Consider the following 20,518-nt stretch of genomic DNA (forward strand, 5'->3'; position numbering starts at 1 on the left):
CCCTACTGAACTGTAACTAAGTTCGACTGGAAAATCTTGCAAGAGAAGAAATAAATGTCACGTGTAGTTGTGATTTCTTTCCCTGTAAAGTTGACTGCATGCATTTCTATTCTCATGACCTTTTGAATAATCCACTCCGGGCATTACGCTCCTGTGTTTCACCTGTTTGATGACAGTGACTCACCGTGGGCATTCTTTGTCTAGTTTCACAACCATTTCACCTTTACCCGGTAGTCACCCACACAGTCTGACGAACCCTTTCATCATTAAAGAGCAGAGTTTATAATCTTACCCCTCCTTGAAACTCTCCTGCAATGCCGAGCGTAGAGCTCTGCTCGTCTATTAAAGGTCAAATGATTCACTGATGGAGTATCAGCTCAAAGTTATTGCTTGGCATATGACGGCTTCTTGACATCCAATCTAATCAAATGCTAATTTTAGTGCGTCACCCAGTAGGTACATATGGTGATGAGGGAGTTTTTATACATGGAGATATGCCCGTGCATGAGCTTACAAGACACCTCAAAAAGCCATATAAACCAGATTCTGATTGAAAACATCAAATATTTCACGGGTCTGTAAAGGCATTAGCTAATAATTTAAACTCTAAAGTTATCATAGTATGTGCAATACAGAAGTAAATGGGGCTCCACTTCTTATTTACAAGATTTTTTGAATCCAGCAGCCTGAGTAGAGAGAGAGAAAGGAAGAATGCCAGTTTAATGGTGCATCGAAGGATCTTCAGGATATAACATCTAAATTAGGAGCATATATTCATAAAGAGGCATTCCAGTAATTTAGTATTTAATTTTCATAAAGTCAGGCGACTTGTGAGAGACAGATTAAAGCAAAAACTCAAAATTAAAAGCAACAGAGGCAAAGATATCTAGACTTTTAGTTCCTAGTATAATTCAAACTCCAAAAGCACTTGCTGGACAGCATCTATTGTTTACACTCCCTGCCCGCTAAATACTTTGTCAGAGTTTGGAAATCCTCCTCCAGATGACCTAATGTGACACTGCATGCAAGTCCAGGTAGTTGACGTTGCTTTTTGTAATTTGCATTGTTGGCATTGCATAACAGCCCCGCCCTGGAGGCACTGCAGCACCTGATACACTGTGGATTAGACATTATCCAATCAGACCCTCGCTCTGTCTTTTCTGTTTTGTCACCTTTGCCCGTTCTTCCTTTTTCTCTGTTCTTGTCCAGGTCCCTGACAGATTCACAGACACCGACAGCATCTTCAAGGGTCGTTGCTGCAGAAAATCAGCCCCCTGAAGCTGACCGGGAATCAGATGACAAAATGAATTCAGGCTACAGCAGCCTAAGCACCAAACTGTCTATGAAAAATCCCTCTTGCCCGAAAGAGGAGGAGCCCAAACTTCGTTTCCATAAAGTATCTCTGATCAGTGAGGCTGATACGGCCTCTGAGGCCAGCCAGGATGCAGTGGACGCTACAACCACCACTGTGACTGAGTTAAATGGAGCAGATCTGAGCTCAGAGTACAGGTGGAAGAATAGATTTGAGGGGGTTTCTCAGTATAAGCCATACAGAACAGAGAATTCCTCTGTTTCTGATTCTCCCAGTTACAGAATGTCTGACCTCTACACCCCTAACACATACTTGTCCTCCTCTGCTCTCCCCGAGGCTGCAGCACACAAATATCTCGGCTACGGCTACGCCTTTTCCTCCTCCCCCCCCACCTCTTCACAGGAACCTATTACATTTGGCGACAGGCTGAATGACAGGACCAGAGTTTATCTGAGCCACGGGGGTGAGTCAGCGGTAGAGCAGAAAGGTGAGTGGAGGAGTCGCTCAGCGGAGCAGGAGGAGCCTGCTGCACCTGCAGGTGAAAGCGAGCAGCAGAGGGAGGGAGAGTCAGAGAGGATAAAGTCAGTCTGGGACTCGCAGCAGCTCCCTGAGTCCGGCCTCTCCTCTGCACAACAACCCAGCTCCGACAGCACCGACAGTTTCAAAGAGGACGCCGACGACTCATCCCGCTTTACTGGAGTGTTCCAGGCCACGCTTGTGGAGCTGGTCTCCGACCCCGCAGCTCCACCCTCCACTCCCCCTGCCTCCCCCGAAACAGAATCCCCCTGCCAGTTTGAAATGGATAGCCTGGTGGATACCCTGAAGAGCATGGGACCCTCCCTGAGGCCGAGGAACATGGGCCTGCGCGCGGCAGCTCCGGGCCTCGTCTCCTCCCTGCCACCGATCGTGGAGGATGCTCCCAGCCCCGTCACCACTGACACCCCTGCCTCCCTCACCAGCCCCGTAAAAAAGATGGAAGCCTCGGGCAACCGTGCCGAGTCCCTCAACGGACTTTACACCCTGCCTGTTGACCTGGGACTGAAGAGGAGCACCACCAGAGACACTCGTTCACCGCTGGAACTGATGAAGCAGAACCAGCAGGTATCGTGCATTCAGATACAAATTCAGTAAACTGAATTTTAATCCTTATTGCATGGAGCAAGGAAATCTACATGCAGGACATAACTACATTGTTTATGTTATTATTATATTAAATGCTAGAAATGCTATAATTGTTTTTCAAAATATCGTAAAAATGGTTGTTTTTATACCTGGCTAAGGTGGAAAAGTTGGTATATCAATAAAAAAACAAATGTGACAAAGAACAGCAAATTAATCATGATGTACATGAAGCACGTGACTTAAACGTCCACTGAAGAGGCAAAAACATCAGTGTAGACTGGACCGTTTCTCAGTTAATGCATGAAACAAACCTAAAATAGTACATCATGTTTTCAACCTGGTTTTTCATTGTACGAGGTTTGACTGGTGCTCTTTTAATTGCGCTGCACCCTCGTCTTCTGCAGCTGTTTAATGGCACCGAGCTGGAGATTTAGCACCACCACCAACCATTTAACCAACTCTTAATATTCACAGAACAGTAGTGGATGGACAGGTGCTTTAATTTGCACATATGTTTTCAGATTTTCTGAATATTCAGTTGAGATTTGCTCAACATCAAACTGAACGAAAAAACTAAATAAAAAACTGGTCAGAGAAATTTAACAAAAAAGATTTGAGTTGTTTATGATAATGTTTTTAATGCATTTTTGCAAAGCTGTCAGCCCCGCTAATGAAGAATTCCATCCATTGCATTATCTTGGAGGCATAGCTCTACAGACTAATATCTCCAAACCAAGCAGATAAAGCAGAAACAACCTGCATGACTAGATAACTCTTCTTTATCTCTTTTTGTGTGTGTTTTCTTTATGCAACTTAGCTGAACCACAAACCTTATTGCTGTGCCTATGTGTGCTCAATCCCAGCAGGACCAGAAGCCTGGAGCAAAAGCTCTGAACCCTCCACTGAGATCATCAGCTACCAGCAGTATTGTAATGAGAGCGTCTTCTTTCGAGGACTTACAATCCCCGGCACTTAATGGCAACGGATCACTTCTGTCCTCCAGCCCTGGCTCTCGCCTAGACAGCAGTGTCATCTTTGGAGGCCACAGGTCAACATCCATAGAGCAGACGTTTGAAACCGGACAGGCCCGGCGCCCCCTTTTCCACACCGCCTCGCTGCCTGAAACGGGGCTTTCAAACGATCGCATGAGTGTGGGAACGAAGGAGCTTGAAGTGGGCGCCGGAACAGACCCACTGGTATCCCGCTTTGAGCGCTTTTCGTTCCTTTTGAACTCCTCATCCTCCACATCTGGCTCCTTGACCGGGGCCGACGAGTCCAACTCCCGCATGAGTCGGCCTCCACAGCTGGGCATCAGCTCCCCACCCTCCAGCAACAGCCCCACCCGCCTCCTCAGCCCCACCGGCTCCATAGACCTCCACAGGCCGTTCACCACCACAGACTCTCCCTTATCTATGTTTGGCCAGACGCAGGGGGTGGGGAAGGGCGTAGGTTCTGGGGGAGTGGGCACTCCCATCCTGCAGAGGAGCTTCAGCAGCGAGGGCGTCACAGGGGTCCAGCAGACTTCATTGTTCAACAGTGTGCAAGGAGGAGGGTCTCCACTCCAGAGCCAAGAACCTGAGCCTGAGAAGAATTTAGCTTCAAAATACAGAGCCTTCCCTGATGCTTATGTGAGTATTACTAGAAAAGTAGGCTTACTGAGTGTTATTATTATTGCTTAGTTAACATTTAAATATTTAAGAATTCAGGTGAGAAATGACTTAATTAGATAAAGTTAAAACCCTGATTCTAAACAGATATTGTGCAAAACGTAAATCAAAGTAAATGTGACAATCCTTTTTGACATTTACTCAATTGAAAACAGTACAAATATCTGCTTATTCTGAATTTGATGCAGCAACACATTTCAAACAAGTCGGGACAGGAGCAACAAAAGACTGGGAAAGTTGTGGAACGCTCCAAACACCTGTTTGGATCATTCCACAGGTAAACAGGTTGATTGGTAACAGGTGATAGCATTATGATTAGGTATGAAAGGCTCGGTCGCTCACAAGCGAGGATGGAGCGAGGTTCACCACTTTGTGAACACATGATTATATGAAGATAAATACACTTTTACACAGCACCCCAACTTTTTTGGAATCAGGGTTTGACATGAGCACGATGTTGCTGTGGAAAATGGGGATGTTGAAATGAATAAGGAATCTTTTGCTTCTTCACCTTTTCGGTGATTGGCTTGTAGAGCGAACAACAGGCCTCAGTTTGGGGAATAGATGTGCACACAGCGTATTAATAACACACAGGCACTCCAAGGCAAAGGTAGGTGGGAAAAAGCGGGAGAACAAGCTGTTTTCTTTTGCTTAACAAAGGAGAAGAGCGTTGTGCACAGCATGGACACATCTGCAGTCAGTGTGCAAGGCATGAAATGGTAGCTACGTCTAAGGTAACAGCATCAGGAAGAAAATCCACCATGTACATTTCTGCCTTTGGCCTGTATCTGTGTCGACTTCTTCTGTAGGCAGCCCTTAGCCTTCTATTCTCCTCGCTGTTGTAAACAGGACGACAAGCAGCGGGTCAGCTTACAATAGGTGAGAGATGACTTCATATGTGGTTTGTTGTGCGCACAGGAAAAGTCCCTCTTTGTGTGGCTTTTGTTTGTGTCTATACCTTCACACACTGAAACATTTATAGACCTTCTCAGCTCAAACGTATGTAGCGCACCAGCTGTCACTAAAGGCGGAAATGGTTCAGATGGTTCCAGGGACACCCTGTCCATCAGCAAGCATGCACTGATCCAAACCCCCACCTTTCAGGTATATGCCATTTCCACTGAGTATCCCAAAATTACACAGATTAGGGTGTGTATCCAGCTTCATGTTCCCTCATGTGTGCACTTGTTCTCACATGCAAGCATTCATGCAGGCTTAACTGATTAGAACGTGTCTTAAAATTATTTTTATAGGTGCGAGAAAGAACATTGGCTCACACGTTAGCTGCACACACGGCAGCGGATGCGCACCCTCCCCCTTTCTCCTGCCCGTTTCTAGTTCTGGACCACGCTTCAGTTCTGCTCCCTGCTCTACACCTCAGCAAAGAAACCGCAGAGCGTTAATTTCACTTTGTTCCTTCAATCATTGTGATGAAGTGCAGAAAGAGCAGTTATGCCAAGAGTTAGGAAACATGGCAACCACAGAACTGATCCCTGAGGCGAAGGCTGGGATGTTGCGACAAGCAGTAAAACCAGAACCGTGCATTCTGCTTTTTAATGATGCTGTTATCTGCCGTATGTCATTCCTTGATCGTTTTTTCCACTCGTAACGCATGATCGCGCTTTGGGCTGCACCGAATAGCTTGAAGCTTCATTCATGGCGTTCTATTCATTCTGCTAATGTGGCATATCTGCACGGATGCATATAAAGGTTAGGCTGCACTAGTATTATTAGTATTAGACTACTAGTACAGTTAGATTCCAGTGCAGGCTGCGTAGGATTGTTTCCGACTCATGTGATCCAGTTTCCAGGATTGTTGCAAGGTCCAAAAGTCTAAATGAATCGAATGCCTACATGTATTTAGCGTGACAACGCCATAAAATACGCTGTCAGACATTTTGCAAACCTCAATCGAAGCTACTAATGTAAACAAATGACATTCGTTACGGCCATTAGAGTGCTGTTACTTCTGTCCCTGCAAACACAAAAGTGATGTCAGCGACTCATTAGGCTCCAAATGTCCTCTGCGGTCAAGCTACACATGTTTGCAAAGGATGTTTGTTCATGTTGAAGCGACACCTCGCCTGCCTCTGCGACGTGCAGTAGAACAGCTCGAGTGGCTCTTTTTCCAAGGCCGGAGCGCACAGCAAGACCACAGCTCAAATTACCGACCGGGCCGCAGAGGCCGAGACTCACTCCAGGCGATGGATGCCAGCCTCTAAAGATCCGCGAGGGGAAATATTACTGCAGAAAAACCAGAGCAGCTGTTCTCTCTGTCGAGAATTTACAGCAGGGCTAATAAAGGAGCTATGGAGAGAAGGCAGACAAGTAATGTCATCACACTTGTTTTGCAAAAACATGAAGTCGCATTCCCGCTTGTGATTACTTCTATAGAAGCAGCCGAGAGACTGGTTCGATTGAAGTGAGGCCAGTGCTTATAATGCTGTTATTGTTCTAGAATGCAGATTGTTAATTGTGTGGGAAATTCCACACACTGTTTGTCTGATCTACAAGCCACTGATAGCAGCAGAGGCACGTTATCAAAAGAAACAGCGTTGAAAAAGGTGGTGTAGCTTCTTCAATTGAATTATATGATGTCACATAAGTATAAACTATAGCCTTGTGCAAAGTAGAGCTGCTGCAATTGATCAATCAGCTGTCAACTGTTAAATCAATCGGCTCAAACTATTTGTGGCAAAAACAAGACACTTTAGGACGTCAGCTTGGCCTTTTGGAAATGCTGATCACCATTTATCAACATTTCCTGACATTTATAGAGAAAATAACCAGCAGTGGATATTACTGTTAGCTGCAGCCCTGGTGCAAAGAGACCAGGATGCTGAGCTGGCTTTTATCAGTAAAAGTAGTCACGACGTGGGCGTGAACAGGGATCTGTTTTACAGCTTCATCCTGCTTTGCTCCTGTCAGCTGGAGGAAAGAAGAAGCGGGAAAGAATGCGTGAGGCGTTCGGAGCACAAACACTTGACATTAAGGGAATTTTGATGCGCTGCCGGACTGATCTCTCTGATTCTCAGCAGGGTTGCATGCAGTAAACTCCTTCATGCATTTAAACTATCGGTGGCACTTTCTCAGCCAGTTGGCGAGAGGCCCGTCAGTCATTTAAAGCTGGCAGAACACTTTCCGCCTTTTTTTCCTTCTGTCTCCACTGGGCTCCCCACCCATTCCAGCTATCTGTCTGTTCCTGCAGAGACACGGCCACACCTCGCCTTTTCTATTCATCCTCACAGTTCTCTGCCCGTTTGATTGCTGTTTGACGAATTAGAGTTGACAGGGAGAAATTTGACGGCGAAGGTGACAAAGCGATTATCCGTTCCTTTCCACGAGGTTTCATTTGCTTTGTTCATCAGCTATAGGCGGCGCATGTTCGTGCATTTAAAAAAGGCTTTTTTTCCCCTTAATGCATCGTTTGCTGAAACGGCACATTCCATCTGTGGTAACTGATTTCATGGGAGAGCAGATCTTGTGCCCAGGCTGCTGGGAGGGAAGGGAGCAGAAGGAGAAAAGTGGCTCTTGGTGTTAATGTCGGGCATCAAGACAGCAGTAAACGCATCGCTCCACACAATGATGCAGCTGCTGCTCTATAGTGACGTTAAGAATGAAGTGCACGCATACAGAAAGCATACACATATACAGTACGTTCAGCATGTAAAAAACGTTGGCTCGTGCAGAGAGGCGCCACCTGTCACATTTTTCAGAATTTATAATCATCACAATTTAAATTAAAATCACTTTACTGGACAGAAAAATCGTGACAGTTCCTCCTGTCTTCAGCTTTTAGTCCAGCCTCTTCTGGTGCTGCTCAGGTGATCTGGGGACAAGTCATTTACACGCCGAGCAATCTCAGTTTTTATTGCATTAAAGTTTACATTAACATTTTAATTTATTCTTTTGCATTTATTGTTTCATGCGTGAGATTTCAAACCACTGCAGTCTCATTGTTTTTACGCCTTCTGAGAACCAGCGCTGGCCTGTAAGGAAAACCTGCGAGACCGACTCCAGTGTCGCAATCAGACAGGTTATGATACCATGTCAATGCGCCTCCATTGTCTCAGCGTTTGTCTCTCAGCGGCTCAGGTTGTTCTGCCAAAAAGCATCAACATACAGTGCACAATACGTCTTACATGCGCGAGGATCGTAAATGTTGACTTTAGTCTTTGCGGAGCCTGACAGCTCGTCCTGTGACAGCTTTGTGTAAGTCGAAACTGTTCCACCCAGGGTTGCATTCGGATGTATAAGACAAGTGTTCAAGAAGATTAGAAGTAATGCATGTGGATTTGCTACATGGGGGCCGTTAACAGGCATCAGTTGCAGTCTTCATGCCGGGTGGTGTCAGACGTACAGTAGAGTGCTGCAGGTGAAAGCTGAGCTACCAATAGAAAGTAGACTTCAGTGTAGAATAGAATGCAACCTTATTCTCAGCCAAAGAAGAGCGGCAGGAGAACGAAGTGGAGTGTTTCTTTTGCCTAAGCAGTGGTTGGAGAAACACTGGTTTCATGCCAAAAGCTGACAAATATTACCTGCAATACTCTGCATTTTGGCATCTTGCATAATAATCACTTATGATGCTGCTTGGATTCTTTTAAATGCGTTGAACTTTACTTACGAAACGTTATGATTAAGCATGTTTTATTATAGTTGCATCAATATGTGCTTCACTTCACTAACCACATGCACTCAAAGCTTGATGACACTGCTATTACAGCATGCTATGAGTCCTTAATACAGTTTAAACTTTCACTGAGACTCTTTGCTAAAGAGCCCCTCACTGGTGGTAATGAAGGACTCACTGCCGGTCCGGGGTATTGAGCCTGCAACCTTCCAGTCGCAGTTATAGGTATAGGTGGTCATAATGTACTATAAGCCCAATCAGTCAGCCTCTAGTTTATAACTAGTCCAGAGCATCTATACGACACCTGAAGTTATAATTTATTATAAGCCACATTTATGATGTTTCATGACTGTTGATAAGTGCCTCAGGAAGCATTACGTGTGTTTATGAGTGCAGTCATAAAGCGTTATGAATGCATTATAATTCACCATGAATGCCTCCGCAATGCACCACAGGTGTGGTGTTCATTGAAGTGAGCACTTACCTGTGTGCTAAATGACTTAAATCAATATGTTCTTTGTTGACAAAGGCATCTTGTGGCCTTTAATACTGAGGGCATTGTTAGCATGATTTACTCTAGTTTGGTCAGTGTGACCCTTTCGCTCTTTGCTTTTTTTACTTATTTCTCCTGTCATGGAAATCACCATGCAAGCCAAAATGTGGGGCAAAAAGAGGTTTGCATCTGCTAAATGTTAAAGTGCAAGAGCAGTTGCAGGAAACTGACAGATAGAAGGTTATTGTTCTGTGTGGTGGGGAAACTTGCTGTCGTATGATACGTCTGTGAACAGCGAGGAGTCACTATTTTATTTACTAGGTCAGTGTTGAAAAGGCACCAGGCGGCCATCCAGCTCCACAGCTCGCCCACAGCTTGCTTAAACACAAAGTGTAAAAAGGTGTTTTGTTGCAGTTTAAGAAAAGTCCAAGTGCTCTTGTGTCCTAAAAGGTTAGTTCAAATGAGCTGAGATTTGTTGTTTTTTTCTCAAACTGTATCTAATGAAAGACTCCTCATTAATTTAGGGCAGAGACGAACAATAATAGGGATGAGTTGAAACAGAAGCTTCTGTTGTTGGCCCTCTTTGGTTGGTAACATGAGCCAGATGACAACCTGTTTCCTACAGAGCTTCCAGAGAGTAGAGGCAAAGTGATACCTGAGACCCACCACACACACACACACACTCACACAGACACACACAAACACCAACCTATCTGGTAAATCTATATGCAAATTGCCCAGCGCTAACCCGCCGCCACATTCCAAGCTGCACAAGTCAGCATCCGAAAATTCCAGCGGCATACCAGCCGAGAGAGACTCGGAAATGCACGCCACAAACACACACACACAGGCGTAACAGGGAGTCAATTCATCACTCGCCGTCCACTTTTCAGTGCAGGGCTCAGACGAGCTCACGCTGTCGTCGGCGGGGGTCGTACGAGAGAGCATCCGGTTGAGCAGGTACGGGGGGAGGGGAATGCGCTCCCACCCGAGAAAGAGGTGCTTGCATGTCACGAAGGATCTCCTCTGTCCTCGCCTCTCCTCTCTGACAACCCCTGAACCTGTCGAGCAGGCCGACAGGAGCATCAGCAATGTTTGGATTGTCTGGCATGTGTAAATTCACGGGGTAGAAACTGGGTGTAATCAAAATGATTGCTGAGGTTGTTGCATCGTGACATTTTACCTCTGGAGCGATATATTCGCTCTATTGTTTTCTGCACTTCCTCTGTAGATAATGACTACTCAGCTCATTGTTTTACCTTTAATCTTTTATCATATTAATGTATTCATTCAGGATGTCAGAAATGGGGAAAAGTAAAGAAAAAGATCTGCTAAATACTTTCTATACTGTACACATTTGCTAAAATGGTATTTTTTCTTTCTGTCCGTAGCTCACTAAAGAGAAGGAGCATGGGAAGCTCAATCCTCGTCCTGGAAAGGTGAGTCTCCACGCACACAAACGTGTCTTTAGGACACTTCAGCCACATGCAGCTGAGATATGCGTTCAAGTTCACATTCAAGGCCGACAGCTGCTTTTACTGATTAACTTCAGCCTGCGACCAGGAAGTGCTGTCATCTCTGCGAAGGCTGCGTTTCTGTGGAATTAACACCGGTTAGATAAACAATGAGCTCGTTCTTTCTCCCGTGCAGAGAAATGGCGCAGACAGAACACATTCTTTTAAGGATTCGGAGAATAAAAAGAGACAATATAGAAAATACAAAGTGCCTGTGTTATTATACCCACCTTAAGTTTCTCAGGCGCTTGTGGCGTTCTCGAAAGCCACCTTAACGTGCTTTTATAGATTCCAGATTGCCTTCATATTTGGTACAAGTAATCGTGATCCACAGTGGACTAACTTTGATGGTCCACTCACATCTCATCTTGTGCCATCATCAGGTCAGATTTGTGGTCCTTGCATTCCCATCAGCCTCAGCTGTACTTTGTGTTTAACGCTGACTGGTGAATGCTAGCATGCTAACACTCTAAGCTAAAAATGGTGAATATGATAAACATACCTGCAACACATCAGCATGGTGGCATTGCCATTGTGAGCTGATTAGCATGCTGTGTTAGCATTTAGCTCAAAACACTGTTCCAAAGTGCACTGCTAGCATAGCTTTAGAGTTCAAATGCGTTTCATATGACAGATTTTTAAGGCATAATTACATACTCTGTTTTTGCAGCAACCTTCAATTCTAACAGACGGGATGTTCAGTCAGTCTCGTGTTTTCTCTAAATAAAAAATGCTATAATTGAATATTCCTCTTGCAACCATATACACTAGAATACTAGTTTCGATATGATTTAAACTGTGTCAGCGTATAACTAATAGAGCAGTAGAGTAGTTTGATATAAGCAAACCGTGCAGGTAGCTGTTTGTTACCGAGGCTTTCTCGTGAGCGTTGGATGTTCACGTGGTCTGGCATTATGTTGTCACCCATTCATGCACAGCCGTGCTTTGTTTTTCTTTCGGTTAACACGTGTAAGTGCTATTTCATAATCTTTTTTCAATAGCTGTAACAGACTGGTTAAACCCTTTGTTCCTCACCAGATAACCAAAAACGTCTGCGGAATTTCAGGCCGTGATTGATGCCGTTAATCCGCATACCTGCAGTGCTACTTTTGCCAATCCCAGGCCATGTACGTTAATAGCTTTTAAATGTCAGGCCTGCTCGTGCATGCTGCTGACGAAACTACGTCTTCCCGTTGAGGTTGTCCATGAAGGAGCCTGAATGCTGGAGGTGGAGTTGACATTTAGCTGAGCTTCTGGGTATTCTTCCATGCTGCAGGGCCTCAGACCTGACTGGACGAAACATGTCAGCACTGTGAACCAGCCTTTCTTTTTAGAAGCTGCTCCATTCAAATTCAGCCTGAAGAACTCGAGGAAGAAAACTACTCTTTTCAGACATAGACATATTTTTTTTTAGCATCGATCCATGTTTGACATATATTTCTTTTTTACTTGTGTGTTCGTGCATCTTCATGCTGTCTACCCTGTACAGCTCTTGTATTAGATGTCTTAAAGGGATTAGCATGAAATTTAAGATTCATGCTCTGTTATGAAACCGGAGATAATGCCACTGGGTGATATTGCTGCATTCTTTAATTTTCCATAATAATATAAAGGATTGTTCAGAAGCACATGTTGAACTCTTGCCTGCAGTAATGCAATTTTATCCTGTCTGATGATTCCTCCTCCCTGTCCTAGTAAAAGGCATCTAATATTAAAATTCACTTTCTAATCGCCGTATTTTATTTGATGAATGTCTCCTTTTGCAAAGCCTTAGATCTGATTATCATTTCGTTTAAAGAACCTTGAAAACCGTCTTATTGAGGCTGCACAGCTGCGTAGTGGGCGGGGAAACGCCCTTCAGTCGGGCAGCCAGACTTCACACCCTGTGTTGGCAAACATCTGCTGAAATGTGCAAAATAGTGAATCAGTCCCTGTTATCATCTGTTCTTATGTCTCCCCATGTTTCCTCTAGATGTACATCTTTGACCGGCCAGGGATGTGCGGTCAGAGGATCGAGGTGCGCAGCGATGTCGTCGATTGTACGCCATGGGAGCTGCAGGAGACCATCTCCATCAGGGTTGTCCGAGGAGGGTGAGTGGGTGAACTTGTCTTTAGTACCCCAAGTTTTCCCTTGAAAACAACCAGGCATTGAGTCTCTAGCTGTGTCACATTTCAATACTACATATTCACTGCATGTCGTTTGTATGTATTATACACTACTTAGAAAAAATCTGTGTGCTTAATTGTTTTGTACTTGCGGGAAATGACTCAAGAGTTGTACCATTGTTCCAAAGAGGCTAAAAAAAGTTCCTCCAAAGACTTAAGGGCCTATTTTAACTGTTACACCAAAGTATAAGTTAAGCAGCTATGAGGATTCCTTTGTGCATTGCATTGTGGGACAATAATGCAGCACACTCAGAAGTTAAGCCTACATTCTGTAGCATAGAAGGCGGAAAATTTTGAGGGTACTTTATTTAGTCACTTTCTAGTGTGAACTACAGTACATACTTCAGCTGTTAGCAGCGGATCTAACTGAGATCAAAAGCTAATACCACTACTTCAGGAACTAGCAATCGACATGCACCAATAAACGCAACCAGGCTCATGTTTTCACAGATCATAGCAGTAAACAAACACGTCTGTGTCCATCACCAAGTATTTTACACTCCATTAAACCTGAAGCTTCCTGAGAGTCTCTCTGCTCAAAGGTGGATGCGTGACACCTTGTTTTTCTTGATCTGTGAGGTGTCTAATTAAACAGCGGTTTTTCAAAATCAAGCCTTTTCTCCGGATGTTCAAAACAAAACAGCTATTTGTGCACTGCGGACTTACAGATGCCTTCGATAGCGAACACACCCACACACACGCTTAAATACACACTTGCCTCAGATGTGGAATGTTTGATGAAACCCAGCCAACAGTGTGAACCTGCACTGACACTGACGGTACTGCTCTGACCTGTACTACTCACACCAGGCTAACACTCGTTTGGCTTCCTACAAAGAGGTAATTACAGTGTGGGCTCATGCATCACACTCCACAGCCCAAACCACAGCTAATGCTGTAATTAACGAGTTTCATTGTAAGAGGAGTTTGTATCCTACTAACCCCAGACTTAAACTAAGATCTAGTTTATTTTATTAATGATTTGTCTTGCAATCACTTGTATAATTTAAAGGTGCTTGTATTTTATGTTAGTGTTTCCATTATATGATATTCCACTGCACTGCTTCTTATTTGACCCTAGTTGCTTCTTAGATTAGCATTATACATGCAAAACACTGGAAAAGTTCATATAAATTGAATGCATTATTGAAGATTAAACCAGTGCTTCCCAACCTTTTTTTGCTGGTGGCTCTCTGCTAAAAAGCAGTTAGTTGCTTCTTGTCATATTTCAGATGTCAATGAGTTATTAGCAGTTACAGCAAAGAGGGATTTCCCCTTTCAACACCTTTGACGGTTTCATTCATTATTAGATAATTAGTTCTGCTGAAAAGCGACCACTGTGGCCACAACCTGACACTTATGGCATAAAGCTCAAATGTGCAGAAGAGTCACAAAGTCACTGAACTGTAGTGTCAGTTGCACAGCAGTATCTTAAGTTTAGCAGCTAGCATTAGCCACTTCAAGCTGCTGGTCATACCAGACCAAGTGAGGCTGCAGCAGCAAAACCCCTGAGCGTGATGAATTGATCAGTGGTGCATTTTATTTCTTATTAATTCAACGCACCCTTTCATTGCCTCTTTTTCTCCCAGGTGGGTGCTGTACGAGAAGCCGAACTTCAAAGGGGACAAGATCGCTCTGGACGAGGGCGACATCGAGCTCACCTACCCCTTCAACCCTCCAGAGGAGCAGCAGCAGCAGAACGGGCAGAAGGAGGGTGAGGAGCAGAAGGGAGAAACCAGCGGCATGCAGACAGAGAGCAAGCCGGCCAGGAAGTTCATCATCGGATCCATTCGCAGAGCTGTCAGGGTAAGTCGAGTTCAGCTGGCTCTGTTGTTGGCAAAAATAGTTAACACACACCCTCCTTTAAAATCTGATATGATTCAGATATTATCAGTTGTGATTAAGTACGTTGAAATCCATTTCATCATAGGCTTAAGTATTATCTCTATAAGATTGTTATCTGACACTAAAAGGCTGAATAGCTCTCACAGATTTTTGGCACTGGAGCGTTTCAGTGACTGTATGCTATTTAACTCAATAGCTCCATCTAGTGGCAAAGCAGGAGCAGGCAGCGGAAGCTCTGACTGACTGATGGAGTAAACAATTGAATGAACTCAAAATGCCCAAGTTAAACTTAGCCACGCTTCTTCCAGCTCAGCCATCCATTGTTGTGGCTGCTGTAGACGTTCCCAGAACGTTTTTAAGGCTCCAACACAAACAAAGCTTTTTACAGGATCTGTTTAAGGCTGCACAAATGGATCAACTGTGCATTCAGTGTGGGTGAGATTGAAGCACGGTTGTGTTGTGACTTGTTTTATGGTTGTGTTCCACCACTGATGTAAACAAACTAGATCCAGGCCGATAAATGAGCCGATATTCGCTCATCCAGCTGGATCTGCAGATCGTAAAAACTGCAGATATATTTGAGGTAGTTTAGAAACGGTGACACCATCATCAGGACTGTAGCATTGCAACCTGTTATTTCCCTCCCTTCCGTGGCGTTAATGGCTGCTCTCTGTCCTCCCACAGGACTACAGCGTCCCAGAAATCAGTCTTTTCCCAGAAGAGAACGCGGAGGGCAAGAAGGTCATCTTCAGAGATACATCTGAAGATGCCAGGATCTTTGGCTTCCCCATCAAGGCTAACTCTATCATCATTAATGCCGGGCTGTGAGTTATGAATTATGGGAGGGCGCATGGCAGTATTATAATGACGTTGTTAATAATTAATCATTTGCCATTGGTGCTTCATTTCACGTGATGTGAAAACTGGATTTTTTAGTAGATCAGACGTTGCTTTCAATGTTTTCCCTCATATTGTCCTCTCTCCTGCTCAGGTGGCTCGTGTACGCACATCCCTTCTTCCAGGGTGTACCACGTGTCCTGGAGGTGGGGGGGTACTCCAACCCTGCAGCCTGGGGAGTGGAACAGCCCTATGTGGGATCACTGCATCCACTCAAAGTTGTAAGTGGCACCGTTTGAAACATTTACAAGCTGTAATTCTGTATAAAACTTCTTCACCTCCACCTTCACCTGCACCTTACTTAACATTTAGGTACACACATGCTTTTTGCACTATATACATTTTAGTATATTTTTTTCTGCTGTTGAGTATAGTATATTTTGCTGCTGGTATATTTTATGCTGTGGTATATTTTACTGTTTATTGTTCTAGTATATTCTTATTGCCTTAGTATATTTTCATTTCTGGTATATTTTTATTGCATTTACACATATTTTTATCTGCATGTTAGTTTAGTTTATTCTAGTATCTTTATTTTATAATTATTTTTATTATTACTTTCTTATATTTCTCATTGTTTCTAACATTGGGGTTGCAATACAAATTTCATTGACATGCCATGCTCAGTGATAATAAAGACGATCTTGAATCTAAAAGCATCCCCCCTGATTATTTGCAGTAAGCAAGTTTATATCTTTTTGTTTATAGGGTGAACCAAGAGTGGAAAATACAAGTGAACCAAAGGTGAGAAAGCACTATTTCTGCTAATGAAGTACTCCAGTGTATTGATACTGTGGGTTCGCTTGTCCGGCAGCATTGATGCGATTGTAAATGACGCTCTCTGCCTGCAGATGGTGATCTACGACAAGCCGTACTTCAGCGGGAGATCAAGGACCATAACAACCAACATTAGGGACTTCATGACCCGGACAGACATGCAGCAGATGGCCTTCATGTACAATGTCGGCTCCCTTAAAGTACTGGGAGGAATGTGAGTGCTGCTTTGCAATGTTTGCATTCACTGAACCTTGCAAAGACATGTTAGCAGTCACTAATGAGCTGGATTATGTAGTGCTGCTGCATACTTCAGGTGGAGTGTAATACATGAGGCGGGCAGTATGGTATCAAACAGCTCCAAGGCCTAAATAATTGCAGCATAACCAGATATGCCTGCTTTTTAGCCGCACGTCTCTCTCTGTTGCTGCAGCTGGGTGGGCTACGAGAAGGAGGGCTTCCGAGGCCGCCAGTACCTGCTGGAGGAGGGGGAGTACCATGACTGGAGGGTGTGGGGAGGCTGTGATTCTGAGCTGCGCTCTGTTAGGGTGATACACGCGGTAAGTTGCAAGGAATATTTCACTGCACTTAGTTATTGTTATGAAGTAATAATTCAAAGGTGTGGCTCCCACTATGTGCAAACGGATTAAATGGTCCAGAGATTTTTTTTTTTTTCTAGATGAGTTATGGCTGAGGTAGAAAAGGTGCGACCTTCACTAAACCAACAATGACATTGTTGGCGTTAAGGGAGGGTTTGTAGCTTGAATTCGCACATGAACACCAGCCATTTCCAGTCAGACCTCAAGTTGATGAAACAATCTGTTGACTCTTGGGCTCCACACACACATAAGCTACAGCAAAAAAAAGGCACCAAAACATGTGTCTTTCCTTTCTTTAGTGAGTCTTATCTAAACTAAAAAGTGACTTTGAACTAAATAGCCTCTGTAATCCTGATGCTGAGTGCTGCAAGTTGAACTGCGGTAAACAGCAACTCATGACATCAGTTATTATTTACATTTATGAAATCAAGCTATGGTTTGCAACAGCATTTAGGATGCAGTAATGAAAAGACACCAGCAGGGATGACTTGCAACATAAATAACGCTCTTCAGGTTTTGTTTCAGACAGATTTGTTTCTCCTTCCAGCTGCCTGATGTAAAGATTTTCATCCAGAGGGGGGGCTTTAGTGTAATCTAGGTTTTCTTGCTTTTCTGCAGGACCTGACAGAACCCTTGATGGTGATGTTTGAACAGCCAGAGGACCAGGAGGGCATGCAGGAGGAGAACACCTTCGAGGTGACGGAGGCCATTCCTGACGTTGAGCTGTTCGGGTACAAAACCTCCACGCGCTCCATCCACGTACTCAGCGGGGCGTAAGTTGAAGTACTCCATCCACCGCTGTGGTTTCATCGCTAACCAAAGTGTTGCTGGGATACAATAATCAAGCCGGTTTTCCCTCCAGATGGATCGGCTACTCCCACGTGGACTTCTCTGGGAACCAGTACGTCTTAGAAAAAGGTTTCTACAACAACTGTGCAGACTGGGGTTCTCAGGACAACCGCATCTGCTCGGTGCAGCCCATCCTCCTGGTGAGGAGCGCTGGGGAGGGGAGGACACAGACCTATCAGCTGGATTTGATGAGCGCATTGTTGTTGTGATGATACTCAAATTTCTTTCATGTGTTTTTAGGCTCCAAGTGACAACCCAGGGATCAAGAACGAGGTGACTATTTTGTCCTGAGATTCTCAAATTTAAGTTGTTTAATGCAGCTCAGTCAACTAATGAGCCTGCGATGCTTTTCGTCTAATGAATGGGGCGCAACATCTGCAGTTAGATTTGGTGTGCTGGGCTTTCTGCTCAGTTCAGAGAATGTATGCAGGGTTTTTAAAGCAGATGTAACTTATAAACTAAGGCATGGAGGCAATAGGTTTTCCTTTTCTTTTCTCTGCCTGGTGTGTGTCACAGCACACGGTGTAAAAGTTTAACTGCACCTTGCATCTGCACTTTGCTCCATGCAGGGAAAAACCCCTTGTTTCGAGTTACTGTTTCCACCTGAAAGTCATCTGTCCTGCAATCAAACACTTTTTTTAGATGCTGGCAAGTGAAATATTAAAGCAAGTGTCCTGAATTTTAAAGTAACCTGTAATAAAATGACTAGCCGTTGAAACTTGGCCTTTGGTGGTTGAAATTAAGAGGGGCAGAGCAAAATTGCAGAAGTACCACTTTTGCATTCAGGGCTTAAATAAAAGAAATAGAATAATTAAAAGAACAAAAGGCTCCAGGCTCTAAATGTGTGTTAATGTGATCTCTCTGTCAGGTGATACTGTACTCTGAGCCAGACTTCCAGGGTGAATGTCACATCTTTGACTGCAACCAGGAAGCAGTGACGGAAAAATTACTGACCAAGTCCTGCAGAGTGTCGGGGGGAAGGTGAGGAGGCTTTACCAAACAGTTATCCAAGGAAAAAGCAAACAAGGGGGGTTGAATCGGGGATTAAAAAGTTAATATGTAATGTAAATCAGCCTGATTGATTTCTCTGTGTTTCAGCTGGGTGATCTACCAGGAGAAGCAGTTCTCTGGAAACTTGTATGTGTTATCTGAAGGAGATTACCCCAATTTAACCAGCATGGGGTGTCCGCTCGGCTTCACCATCCGTTCAATCAAGGCCGTGCCTGTGGTGAGAAAGCGCTCATTTAAAAATATCGCGCTGTATTGTTTCCTCTGTCTCGCTCTGAACCTCCATGTCTCCCCCGTCTAGACATTCTCAGTTCCCTCCATCTCCCTGTTTGGCCTCGAGTGTCTGGAGGGCAGAGAGATCACCACAGACACGGAGATCCTCAGCATGGCTGAAGAGGGCTTCAACGACCACATCCTGTCTGTCAGAGTCAACAGCGGCTGGTTAGTGTTAGTCTCTCTGCGTCTGCGACTGTGTGGGGAAACTGTTTGGCCCTGTGTGTTTGCATTTGCACAGGTTTATTTGTACTGATGCACATCATGATGTAGTTAAGTTTTCTGGTTCTCCTCATGAGCTGCAACTTCTCATCTTTTTATAACAGCAAGGTGCTTAAAGTACAACCCGATGCCAAAGAAGTTGTGTCGCTGTGTAATTTGATGCAACATGTTTCAAAACGAGTTATGACAGGAGCAACAAAAATCTGGGAAAATTGTGAAACGCTCCAAAAACACCTGTTTGGATCATTCCACAGGTAAACAGGTTGATTGGTAACAGGTGATAGTATCATGATTGGGTATGAGAGGAGCATCCTGGAAAGGCTCAGTCCTTCACAAACAAGGATGGAGCAAGGTTCACCACTTTGTGAACACATGATTGGATAAAGGAGATTATTACATGGGCTCAGGAACACTTCAGTAAACACAGTTCGTTTATAGATGATTGCTTTCTGATTAATGTTTTACACAGCGTCCCAACTTCTTTGGAATCGGGGTCGTAAATAAAAACACAGATAATTGTCTGTTTAAACACTGTAAAAGTCAGCTGATTTAGTGGAACATTAAATTAAATAACGCCAGAATGCTTGCTTTGGACGCCTGTGTGCCAAGTAGTGGTTCAACAACAAAACTCACTCTTCCTGTACGCTTGTCTCTCTTCCTTTGCAGCTGGGTGATATGTGAATACAGCAACTACAGGGGGCGCCAGTTCCTACTGGAACCGATTGAAATCACCAACTGGCTGAAGTTTAGTTCTCTACAGACTGTTGGCTCGATGTTCCCAGTCAGACAGGTTTGTAGACACATCATTTTTAAAGCCTCTTTTTAACAACATAGCCATAAGGTACTCATTTAAAAATCCAAAATATGCATCCTGGCGTCACTATAGTGAAACTTTGATACGGCCACAACACAAAGCACAGAGTGTAGAGCTTGGTAGACCCTGAAGAGATTAGGATTCTTCTTGTCACCCTCCACTGATATTAAGTTGTAAGTTGAAGATTATTAATTTAAATGGTAGAATTTTTCCCATTTTTGTGTAAAGAACAAAATGAATAAAGGACACACACTTTAAACTAATGTGATTGGTTCCTATTGGTCTTCCCCTTCCCCTGACATGTGATGATGTGCTTGAAGGGTTAGCTTTGGA

General features: G+C 44.1%; 1 protein-coding gene across 2 annotated transcripts in view; it reads left to right on the forward strand.

Moving 5' to 3' along the window:
- Window positions 1–20,518, forward strand: part of LOC121619243 (mucin-12-like) — a 46,100-nt gene that overhangs the window by 22,337 nt on the left and 3,245 nt on the right. The window contains exons 5-21 of one of the 2 annotated variants that reach the window (XM_041954803.1): window positions 1,210–2,413; window positions 3,298–4,062; window positions 10,616–10,663; window positions 12,711–12,829; window positions 14,494–14,710; window positions 15,434–15,573; window positions 15,741–15,867; window positions 16,355–16,390; window positions 16,498–16,637; window positions 16,854–16,980; window positions 17,638–17,792; window positions 17,882–18,008; window positions 18,109–18,141; window positions 18,737–18,849; window positions 18,967–19,096; window positions 19,178–19,317; window positions 20,038–20,161. In XM_041954803.1, coding sequence (XP_041810737.1) covers window positions 1,210–2,413; window positions 3,298–4,062; window positions 10,616–10,663; window positions 12,711–12,829; window positions 14,494–14,710; window positions 15,434–15,573; window positions 15,741–15,867; window positions 16,355–16,390; window positions 16,498–16,637; window positions 16,854–16,980; window positions 17,638–17,792; window positions 17,882–18,008; window positions 18,109–18,141; window positions 18,737–18,849; window positions 18,967–19,096; window positions 19,178–19,317; window positions 20,038–20,161 — 3,745 coding nt within the window. The remainder of the gene's footprint in view (window positions 1–1,209; window positions 2,414–3,297; window positions 4,063–10,615; window positions 10,664–12,710; window positions 12,830–14,493; window positions 14,711–15,433; window positions 15,574–15,740; window positions 15,868–16,354; window positions 16,391–16,497; window positions 16,638–16,853; window positions 16,981–17,637; window positions 17,793–17,881; window positions 18,009–18,108; window positions 18,142–18,736; window positions 18,850–18,966; window positions 19,097–19,177; window positions 19,318–20,037; window positions 20,162–20,518) is intronic. The other variant, XM_041954804.1, reaches the window with a different exon arrangement.

Source organism: Chelmon rostratus, chromosome 16, assembly GCF_017976325.1.
Source record: "Chelmon rostratus isolate fCheRos1 chromosome 16, fCheRos1.pri, whole genome shotgun sequence".
NCBI classification, from domain to species: Eukaryota; Metazoa; Chordata; class Actinopteri; order Chaetodontiformes; family Chaetodontidae; genus Chelmon; species Chelmon rostratus.